We start from the raw sequence: 20,029 nt of genomic DNA, 5'->3' as shown, positions 1-20,029 counted from the left end.
ATGGGAAAAGGAGAGACGTGTGAGAATGGATACCTTAATGTAAAATGAGTAAGATTTCAAGTTCCTAGACCAGTCTTCCCCAATCTGGTAGCCATCAAATGTTTTGCCCTACAGCCTGTGTTAACAGTTAAGTAAATATAGGATAGATTCAGTAATGCAGTGAAATAATCTAGATCTAGACTTCATACATAACTTTGATTTCACTTCCTACTTGTTAACAGGCAAAAAATAAAAATAGAATACAAAGCTAATTCAACTACAGTGGTACCTTGGTTTAAGAGCAGCTTAGTTTATGAACAACTTGGATTAAGAATGATGCAAACCCAGAAGTGTTTTGGTTTGTGAACTTTGCCTTGGAAGCAGAACATGTTTCGCTTCCTGTTGAGTGTGTTCCTTTTGTAAATTGAGTCCCCCGCTGCTATGGGAAAGCACGCCTTGGTTTAAGAATGCTTTGGTTTAAGAACGGACTTCCGGAACGGATTAAATTTGTAAACCAAGGTACCACTGTACTAGTTAGCCTTGCTGAAGTGTAGGGGACTACAGTAACCTCTGTTAGTCTCTTCCATCTGTCCTTAATTAATTTCCAGTTGGTGCCAATTTTGCATGTGTTTATTCATGAATTTGTTTCCACATTGAACTGGTTTTTTTAAAATGAGGGGGGGAAATCCATCCAAAAATTCATATTAAAATATGTGTTTTATCTCATTGAACATATTTTTTAACGATTTTATCCTAAAATATATGTTTTTGACACTTGGTACAGTTTTTGAGTCGAGGGCTGTATTGTTCCAGTCCATTGTACTAGTTTGGGAGATGGGAATCAGGTCAGTTCACTTAAAATTGCAAACTGAATGAAATTCTCTTCCATTCCCTAGTTTAAATATAGTTCAGAGACTGGGTCTTCTTATCAGGCTAGTTGATTTACAGTCAGCGCTCTCATCTCTCCTTTAGAAAATGTTGGCAGAAGTAAAATGGAAGTGCTGTTTAGTAGCAAGGATAGTACGGTTTAAATGTCTGGGAAAACCCAGACATATGGCAACCCTAGTTTTATTGTACCTGAAGGTAATGGCTTGTGAATTTTGCATAGTTAACTACTGGTTTTTATTGTGTGTTTATCTTCATTGTGCCTTTTGGGGGTCTGGTTGCTGCCATCATCATTCCGAACTGCATGGAACTGTCCATGCAGAAGTCTCTTGCTGTCTTGGAATGTGGGAATGTCTCTAACTCTCACAGCCATTTCTGCCTCATTACTTAGAAGTTCTACTTTTAAGAGTCCCAGTATGGCATCCCAATTACCCCAATGGCATTATCCAGAGCTTGGGCTGGACGATAAAGCAATATATCGTCCCAAACCAGCTTGAAGTCCTTATTGTTATATCGGTTTCATAATTTTTGATCTCACAAATCATGAGAAGGGTGGGTGGTTGGGTGTGTACACTATGCAAAAATCACATGCGGAAAACCATGAAGCCAGCCAAGACACAAATGTATGATATATAATGAGTAATGCTACTTGATGCAAAAATTAACCAAACTAAAATAAATAGATAGGTGTAAATAGGATGTGATGGTGCTCCAAGGTGTTACTTCCTTCCCAGGTTCTATAACTGCTCTTGCTGGGTGTTTGTATGTGTATGTCAGTACACACACACACACACACACACACACACCTCTGAAATTGTGCTGACTTTTGAGTGGCTTATGGCACAGCAGATGAGAAGATGACCCAAGCCAACCCAGAATGCTCATTTTAATTAAGAAGCTTCACAGCCCATTTAATCTGAGCTCTTGAGAGATGAAAGGCTAGCTACTACAGCAGGAAACTAACCCTCTGAAGTTGTAACCGGGCCTCTAATGCACCTGTTCTGATTTTCATGGTGCACATTCTAGCTTTCGCAGTCATTTTAAGAAATGATAACAGCATAATCCTTCCTGTTCTGCCTTTCATCATGAGAGGATTTAAAGCTTTAACTGTATTCCACAAATTCAGCAAAATAAAATAAAATGTGGCTATTGAATGCTTTGTGCTCTTTCTCTGCTGCTAACCTGAGCCCATGATTCTTTGGGGGATCTTAAGGGACTAAAGTATCTCATACATTTACCATAATTATTTTTTTATTTAAGCGTGATAAATTCCTTCAGCTTCCACATGGACAGGAAATAAAGAACTGCTACTGTATAAGAGTGTGTTAATATTCTGCTGAAGAACCAGCATTTTGTTGTATACTAGTCTAATTGCACTATATTTCATTTCAGCAGTTGAAAATGAAATTGTGCACATTGAAGTAGTATTGTTATTTATAGACATTACATGACACTTGATCTTATATTTAAGTGAGTGCTGAACTATTTAGTGTGTTGTATTGTTGCCATGGGCAAGAGATCATCTGTCAGAGTAGCTGCCTCACACATCTGACCTTACTCCCTTGTACCAATGCTTCACTATTTTTTCCAGTTCACTATTGAGTTGGCAATCAGCAGTGCAATATGCTATTAATAAAACCTTGGCTGTGCCAAATATTGTCACCTTTAATTTTAAGGCTTTAAAATAGTGATATCAAAAATCGAAATGGTAATAGTAGTAATATTTCATGGGAAATGCTGTGTTTGTATATGAATAGGTGAAATTTTTTTTTGCATGCCTAAGGAGTGGTATTTCTTTATCCAGTTGAATATTTGTAAACATGTTTCTGAACATTACAATGCTCAGTTGGGGTTCAGCAAAAGCAGGCCAGTTCTGTCTCTTATCCCCTTGCCCTGGTTCTCCACCCCAGCTGACATGCAATATTCTGTAACTCCTGTTGACCACTCAGTCCTCATTGGGGTGTGTTTTGGAGGATCACCCCATTTGGTGGTAGGGTTTTTTTTGTGTTTCTGAGAACATTGGTGCTTCCTAAAGCATTTCAACACCTCTATCTTGTTTCTCAGTGGCCCGGCCCCGCTTGGGTTCCTGTGGCTATTATGCAACATTGTACAGTACACATCAGGTCACCATTTTCAAATGAGGAAAATGCCTCTTCTAAGGCCCTTTTTTCCTTGGTAATAGCTAACTAAAGGAAGCAAGCCTTCTTTTATTAAAATGTACTTCTGGTAACGTCCTAACATTCCTTGACATGCTTCATGAAAGTATGCTTTTTTCAAACGCCCTTCTGTTTGTACTGCCTTTGTAAATGTGTCAAAAGGTAGCATATCATTCATCCCTCATTTGTTTGCTTAAAGTTTAATATCTATAGTGTTTCACTTTTGAGTCACACTGTGATTCAAATAATATGAATGCATAGTTGCTCTCAGACTGTCTGAAAACTCTGTTTTTAGATATATGTAGTAACAAGATAATAAATCTATAAACTAGTTTTCACATTGTAATGTTAGACACGTAGTGTCAATAACTTTGTGTTTCATCCAGATCTGCAACTGAAAAGGAGGAGTTGTACTAACATTTTATCCCAAATAAAATCAAATTCTTCATCGTTCTTTACAGTGTCTTCATTATTTTTATGACGACCATATTTTTAAAATTCTGTCACCTCCCACTTCTTTTGCTAAAACAACCTGATTGGCAATAATCTGCACCTGATGAAAGCACCTGTTTTTAAACGTTGTTTCCTTGTCTTAAACCTCTGTATTTGCAATTAAGTACTCATAGCCATACCATTTGTATGAGTATATTTTGAGGTACAACTTTTCAAGCTTTTTATTAAAGCATTTTTAAAAAACTTTTTAAAGTGCAATTTTGTACATATATACTCAGAAATAAGCTCCATTGAGTTAAATGGCACTTATGTCCAGGTACCTGTACAGTTCTTTTTTAAGAAATAGATTTCATTAGCAAATAAAATTTATGCTATAACAAAAGACGAAAGGTGACCTTTTAATATAGAAATAAATTAATCTCACATACATAATCTCAAAACCAGTAACTCCCCCCCCCCTGCATTTTCCATTCATAGCTACCCTTTTCTTGAACTAATAGTTTGAGTGTATGGTTCTTGGATTCCAAACTTCAGACATTTTGGATTCAGCAATGTATTTTTAGATGGGTTTTGATGCTTTTTGCTGATCTCAGCTGCCATGGGAAATGATGATGATGATGATGATGATGATGATGATACTGTTTTGCATCAACTCTCACCAGTATGGAGTATATTTATTTGTTTGTTTGGCAACCATTTTTTGCTGGCACGCACAGCACTTTTATCAGTATATGAGTACCAGTGCTGCCAAGGAGTGTGGAGGAGTCTCCTTCTTTGGAGGTCTTTAAGCAGAGGCTTGACAACCATATGTCAGGAGTGCTCTGATGGTGTTTCCTGCTTGGCAGGGGGTTGGACTCGATGGCCCTTGTGGTCTCTTCCAACTCTATGATTCTATGACATTTTTCTTATTTACTAAATAAAGCACGGATAACAAACAATAAAATAGGATTGCAGTCTAAGAGCTCTTATTGCACTAAAACAAACCAATAAGGGCTTATAGTCATGACCTGGAATAAACTACTTTGTAATTATAATAGTACAGATTAATATATAGGTACACATCTATTTCATTCTCTAGTTGCTTAGCTATGACCCAGTCATTACATATGCTATGTGTCAGGGATGAGTATGGTCGCTCGCAAGTAAACAGCCAGGCCTCCAATCTGCCTTTTTCCAGGTTTTATTTGGTGAAAACTATGTACAGTGCAGAAATCCAAAGTCTGCCTCAGTCACTAGCAGATTCCGAGAGTGAGTTCTTCCTGTCCCCCCCAGCATAAGAACCTTGACACCCCCAGTCTCCTCCTCTTTTCCTTACGTTTGACTCCCTTGCCCAAACTAGGCGACAGAAGCTGCATATCTGTTTCCCTATTAACCTGCCTGGGAGTGGTGCTGGGGCTCGCAGTAACATCTGTGAGCCTTTGCCTCACCTCTTCCCAACTTTCCTCTTCCGTTTCGCCTGAGGCTTTGCTCCCCCCAGTCTCTGACGAAGTATTACTGCTCAGCAAAGTAGGAGGCTCCCTGTATGTTCCTGCCTCCTTCCCCCCCTTTCGATGGCAGTCCCCTGACACTATGCCTCAAAACTTCTTTGAGGTTACTCATATTTGTCACTGCAAGCATAGTTTATTATAAAGTTTTCCTTCCATTTTGTTTTATAGCAGCTGGAAGTGGATGGGCATCAGACAAGAGTGGAAGACCCGGAGCAACTGTGCCAAGTGAAAAAAATACAGCACCACCACCTCTGCCAACAGATGAAGACACTTTGGTTCAGATGGCAGAGCATATTCCAGCAGGAAAGCGAACTCCGATGTGTGCTCATTGCAATCAAGTAATTAGGTTTGTAATTTCCCCCCTTTTAACATGAGTTGAAGGCTTTCTAATGGTTAATCTACAAGATTTTTACACCTGAGTATTCTTAGCCCATAGACAAGACCATTCCAGGTCTTCTCTTAAAACCCCCACAAACATTATAAATTATAAGTTTTACTAGCTGGTGTTTCTAGAACTCTACTTGAAGCAGATTGTATATATAGATATAGTTAATGTTTGTGTAATTCATATTAGAAAAAACAAAGTTGCACATTATTGAATGAGAATTTGAATCTGAGAAGGAAGTTAGCATAAATATAAACTGCATATCATACACTCCCAGTAGCTATGGACACTTTTTGAAACTGTTTTTAGTGACATTGGCACAAGGAGCAGGAGACACCAGAAGTGGAAACTTAAAGCAAATAAGTATTCATTGCAATCAGACCCAGAAGGTAAACAAGGTGAAAAGCAAATAGCAGATGATATGGAAATAAAACAAGAAATATGCAGTAGCAAATATTTCTTTGAAGGCCAGAACAGGTAAAATAAAACTAAACAATACCGCCTCTATCAAACTTAAATGGCAATTAAACAAACAATTGAATCATTGCTAGAACTATGCTTACACAAGCTCCTTAGGAGTTTGACTGCTTCTGACAAGTCGTCTTCAAGTTCAACCCATGTAATAACAATGATTGACAGCCTGCAGGTTGTGCTCCAGCAATGCCTTCTGTAACAACCTTGTCAGTGACAGGTATCCCAAATCCCCAAGGCAGGTTACAGAGCTATTATTGTCTGCCTGGATTAGTCAATTCACATTGGAACTCTTAACTGTGGCCAGTCATCAAGTAAATGATGAAACCGTAGGGGTGTCAAAGAAAATGATTAGTCCACCGCTTCATATGACTTAGTTGAGCTGGCTCTTGCACATTAAATGGATCTGAGACTTTCATGATTCCATAAGGAAAATTACGAGGAGACAAGCAATAACCGTACCTTGCCCCCTCTCTGAGAACTCTGGGCCAACCCAAGGAGGATCCATGAAGTCCTGCCTTTGTATCACCAGTTCTCCATGATAAGTCGTATCAGAGAGCACAGAAAAACGTAGGAGGCTCAACAAAGCATAATTAATGCTCACAATATCTAGGCTGGGAATTATAAAATATATTGTATGGGTATGGATGCAATGTGTAATTGATGCCCGCAGTATCTGCAGGCAAATTATCCCAGTGCTTTATTCAGGAAATGAAAGGAAGCAGAAAACACCAGATGAGAAGGATATGCACTGAAGCCATCTGACAATACCTTAATCAATATATCATGTTCTCCGTACACTCTTGCACTACAGTGGTTTGGGAAACTTGTGATAGCCTTCAGGGTTGAGGTTTTAGCATAATTACAGTTCATGCCCTTTGGGGCAGTATTACCTATGAAAAGGTAAGCGCTGGATCAAGTGACATTCCACAGCACACCTGTTTTGCAGCCAAACTGCATTGTAGACTTGGTTACTTTACACTGAGACATAAAATAACCATGAAATGCCAGCTCCCAAAATTTAAGAGAGGCCACCTCATAACTTTTTAATTTCTTTTCTTAATTATTGATCAAGTTATCATCTAGTCATCATAGATACTTTCCTGGGCCTCGTTTTTTTAAAAAATCCTTCTTTTTGCATTGAAACCTAAGACAGATGACAAATTCAACGTAGCGCCGTGGCGATCGCTCTGTCAGTGCAAGCATTTCAGCTTCCCAGACAAAACAATATCCCCTTTCCTCACCCTGTGTGCTCTTCCATGGATTCAGTCAGCCACCCCAGAGCCAGGTTTGGCAGGGTACATTGCAGGGGAAGGGGGGAAAGGCCTATTGCATATGTACAAATCTACAAAATATTTATAATGTGGATCTGACGGGGTGTTCTTTAACAGTACTCAAGTACTCATGCAACATGGCATATCTTTGAATGTCAGAATAACTAAGTTAGCTATCACTTTCAAATCCATATTTTTATTAATGTATTTTTGTGTAGTTTACATGCAATGGTTTATTTTAAAGGTTTTTCATTCTAAAACAAAGTTATCATAGGCTTTGTCAGCTGCTAAAAAAGAGTGGGGGGGAATCCCCCAAGATAAATAAGGAGTTAAGTGTTGCCTGACACAGGAAATGAAAAAGCAATGCAGTATAAAAATGTGATTTTTATTTTTATAGTATCTTCATTTAACTCGAAGAAATCAGGCCAGAGTTGTTGCCTTTTGGTTACTGGAACAGAGCAAACAGTGACACAAACTTGATACACTCCGGCAATCTTTTTCCATCAGTGCCCTTTCAGTTACTGTAGTGTTTGAACAATACAAATCAAAGAAAGTGCTCACATTGGATGTGGAAACACAGGATATAGAAATATTGGATATTTTCAACCATGGGAGCACATCCGTGTCTAAAAATTCTGAAAGTAATACTGGTTCTGAGTATCTGACCACAACTATAGTAACAGAAAGCAATTTGAGTGCAGGAAGCAATCAGTGAAGCAGGCTTAAACTTCATCCAAACTGTTGTTATTCATTAATAAATGGAGACTACAAGGCATGTCCTATAAATGATTACAGTTCTACTCCTAGGAAAACATTTAAGGACTTAGCACTGATCTTAAGCGTGTACATTCAGATGTAAGTTCTATTGATACTTCAAAGTGGTACAATGGAAGGGGGAGAGACTGAAATTAGTACATTGACTGACAGCCAGTACTTAACACTTATGTTTTCTTGGCCCGTGTTGCAATTCACTTTATGTTATTCAGAGCGTGAGTATTAAATTTTGGATCAGTGAAAGTAATGTTATAATCACTTTGTGGTCTTTTCTTGGTGTGATTCCATGCATTAAACATGGCACTTTTAACTGCAGAAGTCATGAATACTGGAAGAAAACAGTTGCTTCCCCACCCCCTTAAATTGGGACTTTTGTACTGCTTTGAGCGGTTCACTTTGCAATGTCAAACTGTAAAATCACAGCAGAAAACTTAAATATAACGAGTATAAAAAAAACTGCTTGCTAAATGTAACAGGTGGTGTAAAAACACTTCCTCCCTTCCTACTTCATTAGCATCCAAGTCTATCATTTTAGAGCAGACAATTGGAAACTTGATTCCACCTGGGGCCAGAAGGACCTCTTCTGTGTTCCTAATGAGTCTGGTAAATTAGCCTTTGCTGACACAGTGAGAAGGGAGCACTTTGTTGTACATAAGGACTTGTATTGTTTGATCGCTACATAACTGAAAGGGCATTGATGTAAAAAGGTGCTTGTACAGAGGTTGGAGGGTATCGGGTTAGGTCAGTATTTGCCCTGTTCAGGTAATCACATGGCAGCAGGGGGTGTCTATAGAATTCTGGACCGTCCTCTTAAAGCTGCATGGAGAACTGTAAAAAATAAATAAAACCCTTTGCAATAAGTTCTAAAGCCACCAACAGGCCATAGATAGACAAAAATCAATTTTCTAAATGAAATAGCGTGCCCTCTTTTTCTAGATGTTTGAATGGTTGTGCAAACATGCAGCAGGAATTCTAGATCCGGCTGGTATTTAAAAGATAGCCTCCGTTCTTTGGCAGAGGAAACTGGTTAAGCCAAAGACTTGTAAATAAATTTGATGCTGAAGTTGATGAAAAGGGGATGCATACCACACACAGGACTGCTTCAAGAGTTTTCCATCGGATGGCCAGACTTCTCACGTGCATCCAGGAAATGACAGAGTCTAAAATTTAGCTTTCATCTTCCAAAAGTACATTTATTCTCATTTTAGAAATGAGTATTAATTCTGTTTCAGGGTGAAGGTATAATAAAATGTCTGGAGCTTTTTCATATTTGTTTAAAATGTAGTTTTACTTTCAACATTGCTTTACCTCACTTTTGAATCTTCAGTCGTTTACATTTTCAAATTGACCCTGGTTTCATATGCCTGTAATAATGGCATCCCCAATGTGGTGCCCTCAGATACCCACTCACCCTGCTCGGTGCACATCAAGGACTCTAAATTCCCCTCTAAATTTCTGTTATTCAGAACTGAGAATTGGAGAGGTGTTTGTTGGGGGACGATGTCTGTTTCTCAGGAGTGTCACCTGCTTCTTTTTCTCTGTGTTTTACTTGTTTCTTGTTGGAGTTTTGTGGGGAGGGGGGAGAATTCTGAGCATCACTAGTTTCATTCTGTGAAATAGGCATATCGTGGTGCTCCATTTAGATTTCTGAATGTGTCCCTGGCTCACAAAAGGTTGGCCATCCCTGTTGCATTATGCTTGCCCTTTTCACCAAACCTAATAATAATAATAATAATAATAATAAAAAATTTATTAATAAATAATAAATTATTTATAACCTGCCCATCTGGCTGGGTTTCCCCAGGCACTCTGGGCGGGTTTTCCAACAAAATATTAAAATACAACAGTCCGTCAGACATTAAAAGCTTCTTTAAATAGGGCTGCCTTCAGATGTCTTCCAACATTCCATTCCAACATCTTCAGTTTTTAATTTCTTCAACAGTCTTGTCTTTTAAGAGATGCTAATTCAACACCTTTCCCTTGAAAAATGGATCATACCAGGGCAGGCATTCTTAGCAGAGTTTAACTTATTAAAACCTTTAAACTAGCTGTTGAACATAATGTAATTACATTCCATTGTACCTTTTCATTCTCTCATTATATATATATATATATATATATATATATATATACACATACACAATAAATCAGCTTTGCTTTTAAGATATGTTATCGGCATGTTCTTAATGTGAAAATTGTCCACTTTTCCCTGCTTCTAATTGCATAGCATTTGATGATCTTGTTTCTGTTCAAAACAGAGGGCCTTTCCTGGTGGCCTTGGGAAAATCTTGGCACCCAGAAGAGTTTAATTGCGCACACTGCAAAACCTCCATGGCTTACATTGGCTTTGTGGAAGAAAAGGGAGCTCTTTACTGTGAGGGCTGCTACGAGAAGTTCCTTGCCCCTGAATGTGCCCGATGCCAGAGGAAGATACTTGGGGTAAGTGATAAAGTTGTCCTGTTAAAGTTTTGAACTAGATGTTGGAATCCTTAACGCTAGATCAGTTCAGAAGTATTGGGACATATGCAGACCTAACCGTGGAACCTCGTAACCACCTTTAAAAGACTGAATTGCAGAAAGTCAGGAAACTCCTTCTCATGTACCTTATACAAGGTTAAATAATACACTGGCAGTGGAAAGACTTTTTATCATGTCCCTGGTTAGATTTAAGTTCAGAAATGAATGGGCTGGAGGCTGTCGGGAACGATGCAATAGCCTACTTCATAATCTCTGAATTGTGATGATGATTAAAATGTGAATAATAATAATAATAATAATTTATTTATACCCCGCCGGTCTGGCTGTGTTTCCCCAGCCACTCTGGCGGCTCCCAGCAGAATTAATGATGATGATGATGATGATGATGATGATGATGATAATAATAATGATGATGCAATAAAACATTCCCTAAACAGGGCTGCCTTCAGATGTCTTCTAAAAGACAGTCTTCTAAAAGACTTGACATCTGATGGGAGGGCATTCCACAGCCCTTCATCCAAAGATCACAGCATAAAAATAAAAAAATGAGAACACAAAATACATAACAACACAGAAACAAACCAATATGTCTCTATGAAGCCTTTACTAGTAACCTGTGAAATTTGTAATCATAATACCCCGAGTAGCGTTCTGCCTGAGATGCTTGTAAAAAAAGAAGCACCTGCTACGTAAAACATTTAGGTATGAAATTTATTCAGGGCAAAAAAAAATTGTTCAAATTATACGTTCAGATTCATAGGCATGGGGCGACCTGAACTCATCCATCCCTTGCTCCCTTGTTATGATTCTCAGCCTACGAATGGCAGTAACTTCAGAAAATCTGGTTCAAGACCTACATTCCTCAGTGTTTTCTCCAGTTTCTTTCCTTTCTTTCCTTTTTTGTAAGAAAAAGGGGTTTCTTCATGGTCAAGAGAACAGCAATCCATCTCATTCCAGTCCTATAGTGATCAACATGGTGTTGTTGTTTTTTTTTGTCTCTCCTGCAACTAGGAAGTAATAAATGCTTTGAAACAAACCTGGCATGTTTCCTGCTTTGTGTGTGTGGCTTGTCACAAGCCCATACGCAACAACGTTTTCCATTTGGAGGATGGTGATCCCTACTGTGAGACAGGTGAGCATTTTTCTTGACTCAGTATACTTGTGTTAGTTACATCAGCATCATGTTTTTCCTCTATAAAACAAGACCCATCCCTTGCTGTTACCAGTACTTCAAACATTTACAGATGGAGCTTCCCTAGTTTGTCTTGTTTGTTTAAACCAGGCTTTCTCAACCTCAGCCCTCCAGATGTTTTGAGACTACAATTCCCAGCATCCCTGACCACTGGTCCTGCTAGCTAGGGATCATGGGAGTGGTAGGCCAACAACATCTGGAGGGCCGAGGTTGAGTTGGCCTGGTTTAAAGAAACAATTTAATATACTGCTTAACTCCAATTGCCTCTAAGCAGTGTCTTAAAAAGACAATAGATTTAAAGGGTAAAAATCAGTTAAAACTATAAAATCAGATTTAAGTAAATTTGGAGTCCCTGATTAGGTAGAAAAAGTGTGGGGAAAATGGCACTTGGTTCATTTCTGTCATTATTTTGATTATCTATACAGTGGTGCCTCGCAAGACGAAATTAATTCGTTCCGCGAATTTTTTCGTCTAGCGAATTTTTCGTCTTGCGAAGCACGGTTTCTCATAGGAATGCATTGAAAATCAATTAATGCATTCCTATGGTCAAAAAAAGTCCAAACAAAGCCAAATTTAGTACAACAAGAGTTTATTAAGTGCTCTTTAAAGTCACACATACTGTAAAGAGCATTTCAAAATTGAAACCCAGAATTTTTTTAAAAAACAGCAGAGTGCCCCAATGGTCACAAAAAAATCATTAAAATGCAGAAAAAAACCACACAAGCTTCCAGATTCTAGCGAGTTTTCTGTCTTGCGAGGCATTCGTCTTGCGGGGCACCACTGTATAGGGTTAGATCCAAAGGTTTCTTTCCTGTAAAGGAAGAGCTCTTTTTCTGATGGAGAAAGGGAAATAAGCCGCTGATACTTTTCAGCTGTTTTTATTTAGCTGTTACAGAAAACTGTACTTCATTAACCTGGACCTTGGTAATTAGTAACTGCCTAAGATGCTAGTGAGAATACTAAAGTAAGAATCCCAAAGTAACATGTTCACACATGTCTGAATTGGAATGTGTTTTGCAGAATTTCTTTCAATGGCAAACAATTTTGTTTTCCCTTGTATTCTCTCCCCCCCCCCCTTGTTCTTTTAATAGTTCCCCTATTTTTATCATTAAAATGCAAAAATGTAGAATTAAAAATCACAATTGTTTGCTTTTCCTGTGTTTTTGAGTGGGTTAGTGGTAAGCTATTCCCCTCCCCCCAACAAGACATAGGATTGGCAAAACCAAGGAACTGTCTTTTTGGTACAGGATAACACATTGCTGTGTGAACCCAAGAGATGCCTCAAACTTGGCAGTAGTTAAGAGTAGATGGCGGTGTAAACCCTGGGAACCAACCTCAGTGGCACTGAGTGGAAGTAGTGAAGCTGCAATACAGAAAGAATAGTTAGTTGTCTAAGCTAAAGGCACCAGTTTTGCACCCAGCAAGCCTTCAAGCTACATTTCTCTGTGGAATCAGAGACTGGAAATTAGATGAACAAGTGTCAATACAGGACATCACTGACTTGTCCTTTGTAAATTTTCTGTGCACAGATTACTTCAGGCTGCTGTTACCATGGTTAACGTAACAGGAGAAAAATCTTAGACTGTGTGTCTGGGGTTGAAAAGGAAGGAAAACAGAAGCTTTTCAATCTGCCCTGGCTACTGTTTTCTGTCTTCTGTAGAAAAGCTTGTAAACCTCTTGAAACTGTAAACAGCAGCCAAGTTAAATAGGCGTGCACCCATTTTCAATATGATACTGTGAAATGGGGAGGACTTTTTCAGATTTAAAATGAGCTCTGTTTGAATAGTAAGTTATACCAAATTTACTAAACCCTTTAAGTTGTAGAAGTAGCATCCATATGATCTTAGGGAACTGAGTTGGTCACTGGGAGAAGGGTGATGACAGTTATAGCCATATGCTGAGATTGTTTTTGTTGCAGGAATATATTGTGTTGGATTCCTTGGAGAAAAATGGAAGGGTTTCCTTGCTGTCTGTTTCTGATTTGCTTATATGGATTCCATTTTTATTATTTAGTTTACTGTATTTTGATTACGTGAGATGCTTTGACAGTTCTCACAAATGAAAGGGAGGTATATGAATTTCCTAATGAATAAATAAAAATGGTTCTGGCAAATAAAGAGCCAGTGTGGTGTAGTGGTGAGGGTGATGGACTAGGACCTGGGAGACCAAGGTTCAAATCCCCACTTGGCCATGAAGCTCCCTGGATGACCTTGGGCCGGACACTCAGCCTCTCAGCCTAACCTACCTCACAGGGTTGTTGTAAGGATTGAAGGGGTAATCATGTACACCACCTTGAGTTCTTTGATGAAAAGGGTGGGATATAGATGGATGAAAGAAAGAAAGAAAGAAAGAAAGAAAGAAAGAAAGAAAGGTATTGCAATGCCACAATTCTGTCGAATTTCGTTTTTCTGATGTGTCTCTATTCAGTTAAGGAAAAATCATAGGGTGATAATCCAACTTAAGTAGTACAAAGAAAACAGGAAATACTCTAGCCCATTGGTTTCAGTCTCTCTACTCCAGACATGACCAACATTGGGTGTTGCTTTTGTAGTGGTGGAATGCCAAAGGGAAAGGGGATCATGTTCTCAATTCTTAAATCTTGGCATACCTTACCTAAGGTAAAGGTAAAGGAACCCCTGACCATTAGGTCCAGTCGTGGCCGATTCTGGGGTTGCAGCGCTCATCTCGCTTTACTGGCCGAGGGAGCCGGCGTACAGCTTCCGGATCATGTGGCCAGCATGACTAAGCCGCTTCTGGCGAATCAGAGCAGTGCACGGAAATGCCGTTTACCTTCCCCCTGCAGCGGTACCTATTTATCTACTTGCACTGGTGTGCTTTCAAACTGCTAGGTTGGTAGGAGCTGGGACTGAGCAATGGGAGCTCACCCCATTGCGGGGATTCGAACCGCCGACCTTCTGATCAGCAAGTACTAGGCTCTGTGGCTTAACCCACAGCACCACCCTTGTTCCTATGGCGTGTTATTTTAGCACTTATGTGCTTACCGTGACATTTATTCAGATTTAGTGTTTTTTGCAAGTTGAGACATTTTGTTCAGTGGCCATGTTTGTGTCTGCCTGCACAGATTACTATGGACTCTTTGGGACCATGTGCCATGGCTGTGAATTCCCCATTGAAGCTGGGGACAGGTTCCTGGAAGCCTTGGGCCACACTTGGCATGATACCTGCTTTGTGTGCTCAGTAAGTATAAAAACTTGGTTATCAATGGCAGCAATGCTATTGCTAGCCTGAATAAGATAGGAGTAACTTCTAAAATGCTCTTTTAACAGTGTTATCTTGTGTACGCTATGGCTATTTCATAATTGTTTGGAGAGCACTTTGCTATTGTGTAAAGCTGGCCTTTGTTGTTGTTGTTGTTTTTTGCTCCTTAAAGATATATTTGATGTGAATTTGTTTGACACTGTTTTCTTAAAACCCTTTAATCATTCAGATTTGTTCCCATCGGTTGCCAAACATACAAGTTTGTAGTCTTCTGTTTGAAGGGCTGTAGTTCAATGGTAGAGCATCTTATCTGCATGCAGGTGCTTCCTACATTAATGGTTTCTAGATGGGCTTAAACCATGGAGATTCCATTCCCAACTCAACTATAAAGCTCACTGGGTGCTCCTGAGCCCAGTCACTATCTCTATGTTCATAGAGAACATAGGAGGATAAAAAAGGGAAGCCGGAGCCCATTTATATTTTTCCTTGGGAGAAGAGCAGTACAAAAATACAAGTTGTATCCAACCCATTGTGAGCACAAGCTAGTGGCATTCGCCGCACCATCCTTCCCACTGTAGCTCCTGGTTGTCCCAGAAAACCTCTCCTGAGGCTGACCTTCCTAGGTGAAAGGTTATTGGTGGCTTCTAACAACAATAGAACATTCACAGAGTAAAGCCATCACTGCATCAAATCAGTTCAATAGTGAATTCATTTTTCAAGTATGGATCTTTGCTGAGGCAAGACAGCCACACACACATGAGAGAGACGCATCAGCAGCCTTGTGGGGGAAACCCAGTGTTTGCAAAAAGTATGCTTAGGGGGGAAAGCATCCTAAGGTAGGGGACCCAAAAACAGTTTGGTAGAAGACTGAGCATCTTCAGTAGCCAAGGAATGCTGGTTTGGGTTAAATGGGAGGATAAAGGAATGGACATCCATAAAGAGAGCATGATTGGCTAGAGCCCTGAATAGGAGCACTCTACATTGCAACATTTTGTTGCAGATTTCACTTGTATTTTATTAATGTTAAAAGCAAAACAAAAAAACCTAGACTAGTTCGTTTAGAATTCAGCGTGATGAGCACCTAAAACACCTACATTGCTATTAACCAATGTGCTAATTTTTGAAACGAGAAACATTTCTGCCTTTTTAAATTTCATTTCAGGTGTGCTGTGAGAGTTTGGAAGGCCACACTTTTTTCTCCAAGAAGGACAAGCCCCTTTGCAAGAAACATGCCCACTCTGTGAACATCTGAAGCTCTGGGGGTTGCTGAATAATACATATTGACAGGGAAATAAAGTTCCTGGGTTTTGGTTTTCAGTAGGCTTACTGAAGTATTTATCTAGACTTTTTAATTGTAGAAGCGGAGATTGGGGTGGGGAAGGAATAAAGCTTATGACTGTTTCATGTAATACAACAAGGAGCATTTAGAGCCCTGCAGATGTTGCTGGACTCAAATTCTCATCATCCCTGACCACTGGCCACGTTAGCTGAGATTGATGGAAATTGGAACCCAAGTATGTATGTTGTGTTATTATATAGCGATTTTATGTTGTAACCGCCCTGAGAGTATAGGGTGGCATACAAATTTAATAAATAATAAAATAATAATAAGAGCAGGGGAGGGGGCCACAGGTTCCCTATCCCTGATTTAAAATGACTTAGAGTAGTAATGTCAGACAAATGAGGATGGACGCTCTCTCTTAGTGAGAGCAAATCTTTGGGACTTTGTGGGATGGGCTGTTTCGTTTTTCTTTTTAAGAAAGGGCGATATTGTTTCAATCACACATTTTGTAGCTCAGCTTGCATTTGTATTTAAGTGCCACTAGTGGTAAACTAAAGGTGGGTTTGTTGCTGCTTCTTAGGTAGGAGAGAGAGGGAGGAGGGCCAATTTTAGATAATGAATCAGTTTAACTGGTATGTATCATATGCATTTCAGAAATATAACCAAGAACATGAAACTGTTTGGCACAAAAGGGAGTATTCATTATTGTAGGTAATTAGGAAATTTGAAACTAAGCAGTGTTAAGCCAATTCTTTTAGCTCCCACATTGTATAAATATTTGCCTTTTTGCATTCATTTTCTCCCTTAAAAGATGTGGGGGAAAGAGTTAACATGTTATTAACCAATTAATGAGACACTTGGCCATGCAGAGTATAACTTGTATGAGTGCAGATGAAGAACATGCAACTTACCTGCTCTTAAAATGTCATAAATGTTTCTAGAAAATGACTGATGAATATTGGGGTGGGGTAAGTCTGATCTGGGTTACGTAAGATCACATCTTATAGTTTCTTGTATATAATTTTACTTTATTGTGTGCACATATTTATTTATTGTGTGCACTTCTTTGGTGTAACAGAAAAGGGAAGGGTGAAGGATGAAAAAATGCCAGCTTTCTTAGATGCAATACTCTCACTGCACTAGAGCATAGTAAATCAAATAAAAATTAACATAATATTTTGTGGTGTTAGGACATTGTGAATTATATAGATTTACCATTTTAACACAGGTGCTTGCTTGCTTGCCATAATTTGTAAATAGATACATGAATTAGTTGACGTTCTTTCTACACATGCCAATCCCTCTGGTTTCTCCAGAGTTAGGAAGATGATTTTGTAATGAAATGCAAGGCAAAGTATTTATCACTTTGAAAGTGGAAAGAAGGGAAATAATTTTTACTGTAATGCAAAAGTAGCGCCATCCAGATGTTTTTAGACTTCAGTTCCCATCATTCTCACATTTGGGATAGCTGGCTGGAGCTGATAGGTGTTTGAGTCCAACAACTTCGGGAAGATTACAAGTTCCCATACCTGTTTTTAAAGCATATCCTACTATAAGAGGAGCTGGGAAATTCCAATAAGGGCAAACAATTAGTCTGCAACCTCTGGGTAACTGTTAAGTCATCCAAACAAGACTAATAAGTGTGTGATTATGCACATACATTTTATGTGTTCCATTGAAAGAATAAGTTGGCTTCTGTGGAATCTACATAGAAGATTAATGGGCCATGCTACCAAACTGGGGTGTGTGGTTTTTTAATTAAAGTAAAAGTAAATCAATCCTTTCCAGCTGATCATAGGAGCCAGTTTAGCTGTGCTTGCCTTGGTTTTCAGTCACTTCTGAAGAATGACTACAAAACAAAGAACTGTTGCTTTGAATTATGAAATGCTGTGTCACATTGTGTGACTTCACAGACTGGACTGTGGGGCATGAAATATTCCACTTCCAGCTTTATTCACTCCAGTGAAGTGGTATATAAAGTTTATGTATTCTAGCTTTTAAACTTCAGAAGCATAGAATGAATGTGGTTTTTAAGCTATTTGGCCAACGTTGACTTGTAAGTGGCCACATGCCAGTTTATACTTGCACACCTGGCTTCCACTCCCCCAGTCAAAAATGGTGACTCATGATTCTCTCAGCTACATGTTAGGCTATGTTGTTGTGCCATGGCAAATCCTGCTCAGTGTTCCATACCCTGGAAGCAAGCATGATGCAGATTATCACATAGGATGAGAAAATAGAATCCCCTGTTTTGGTTCATGTGCACATTATTGATTGTTCTGTCCTTGCTACATGGCAGGACAGTTTAGCTGGCTGGACCAAGTGGCTGCATACCCCACCTGGTTAATAGTTGTTTGCGTTAAACTGGTTTCTGTTATAAACAAATAGAAACAAAGGGTTATAGCCAACATTAGTTGTACTGAGCTCAGGCCCACTGAAATAAAAAGATATGACTAACTTAGGTTCTTGCATTGCGGGGTCCCTTCCAACTTATTCCAGTAGGTCTGTTCTAGAACTTAAGTTGGATACAGTCCTTAAAGCATGGTTCATTATTAACTTGGGATCTAGTAAGCTCTGCCAAGCACTTATGACCACCCAAAAATATAAATATACTCAAGAGACAAGTAAAGTCCATGGGAATTTAAGTTATATTTCCTACCATACTTTTAATAGCAGTGACCAAGGTTTTTGCAGTGCACTTTAATTCAGTATCTCTAAACTCTTTTAGATGTGTCGTTTTCTTTATTCTCTACACATATATGATGTGGCAAAGTTCACGACCTGGCAATTGGCAATTATTTTTCAAAAGTTGAAAAATAATATTCAAAATGGCTTAGTGGACAACGCCAAGAATTTATCAAGCAGTTCCACCAAGTGGTAGTCTCCAAATGTACCAGCAGCTATTAACAACAACAACAACAACAACAACAACAACAACAACAACAACATAGTAAAATAACAGAGAGAAGGACATTTGTATGCAAGTTTAGGAGCAATTCACTTAGAAAATAGCTTGTTTCAGAAGGCAGAGCTGAAACCCAAACTGTTTATGAGCATCAGGCATTAAGTAAAGTAAAATCTTAGCTGCACTAAAACGTTTTTGCATATTGTAATAAGCCAGTACACAGTTATCTGCAAACAGAATATTTAAAGTTCCAGTAGTAAGAGAGCTAAAGCAAAATCTGGGACTAGTTGCTCTTTGGTCTTCTTCAGTATTTCTCAGAAGTGGGGGAGTGATGACATTCAGAAGCAAGACAGACAGAAACAGCTCTTGGATTTCCCAGATCATTGTGTTCAGCTTTGTTCTGCTCCAGTCAATGGATTCTGGTGATATGCATGTTATGCTTTGCTTTGTTGCTTCTCTCTCTCGTGTTTTCTCTTTTTTAAACATCTTGTCTAAATCCAGTTGTCTTTGGATCCAGTTGTTACAAAAAAGCAAAGTCAGCAACATGATAAATAAAAAAGGCATGAAATTACAGTGTATCCTCCCCCCCTTTATTTATAAAAATTCTCATCTCTGTGATTTGGCGTACACTGTCAAAACCTGGCTACTGAAATCAATAAATGATTAGATCCATGGAGTACACGATAACTTCCATTAAGGCCAGCATACATAAGCCAACTTTAAACCATGTCTTCATATCATGGTTTGCTTGGAAGTTTCCTAGTCTGCATGTAATGGGAAGCTGTGGTTTAATTGCAGCTTCCTAGCTTGTTTTCCAACTCCTGCAAAAGGAGGAGCAAAGTGGGAATAAATAGCCTGCCTTCAAGTGCAAGGAGCTCATGCATTTCCCATCTTAATTAAGCCAGGATTTGGTTGTGCGAATGCAACCTGTGTTTTCACAAGACCCCAGCATGCTTAAATCTAAATTTGATGCCCCATACCCCTTTACACTTTGTTTGCAAAAAATTATTGTTTAATTTCCCAAATCCTGGGTGCAAAACAGAGTATTTGACAGAGTTGTGTGCAAAGATGTCTGATGTCCTCTCTAAA

General features: G+C 39.0%; 1 protein-coding gene across 6 annotated transcripts in view; it reads left to right on the top strand.

Annotated features, from left to right (window-relative positions):
- The window catches only part of PDLIM5 (PDZ and LIM domain 5), a 127,010-nt gene extending 107,497 nt beyond the window's left edge, over positions 1–19,513 (top strand). For all 6 annotated transcript variants that reach the window (XM_081020757.1, XM_081020760.1, XM_081020761.1 and 3 more), the window contains 5 exons: positions 5,129–5,306; positions 10,123–10,303; positions 11,354–11,474; positions 14,617–14,732; positions 15,916–19,513. In XM_081020757.1, coding sequence (XP_080876883.1) covers positions 5,129–5,306; positions 10,123–10,303; positions 11,354–11,474; positions 14,617–14,732; positions 15,916–16,005 — 686 coding nt within the window. In that variant the 3' untranslated portion in view covers positions 16,006–19,513. The remainder of the gene's footprint in view (positions 1–5,128; positions 5,307–10,122; positions 10,304–11,353; positions 11,475–14,616; positions 14,733–15,915) is intronic.
- The last annotated feature ends 516 nt before the right edge of the window (positions 19,514–20,029 follow it).

This window comes from Podarcis pityusensis (genome assembly GCF_964106645.2).
Source record: "Podarcis pityusensis genome assembly, chromosome: 9".
NCBI lineage: Eukaryota > Metazoa > Chordata > Lepidosauria > Squamata > Lacertidae > Podarcis > Podarcis pityusensis.
The sequence above is the reverse complement of the archived record's forward strand: the minus strand, read 5'-3'. Positions and strand labels throughout refer to the sequence as shown.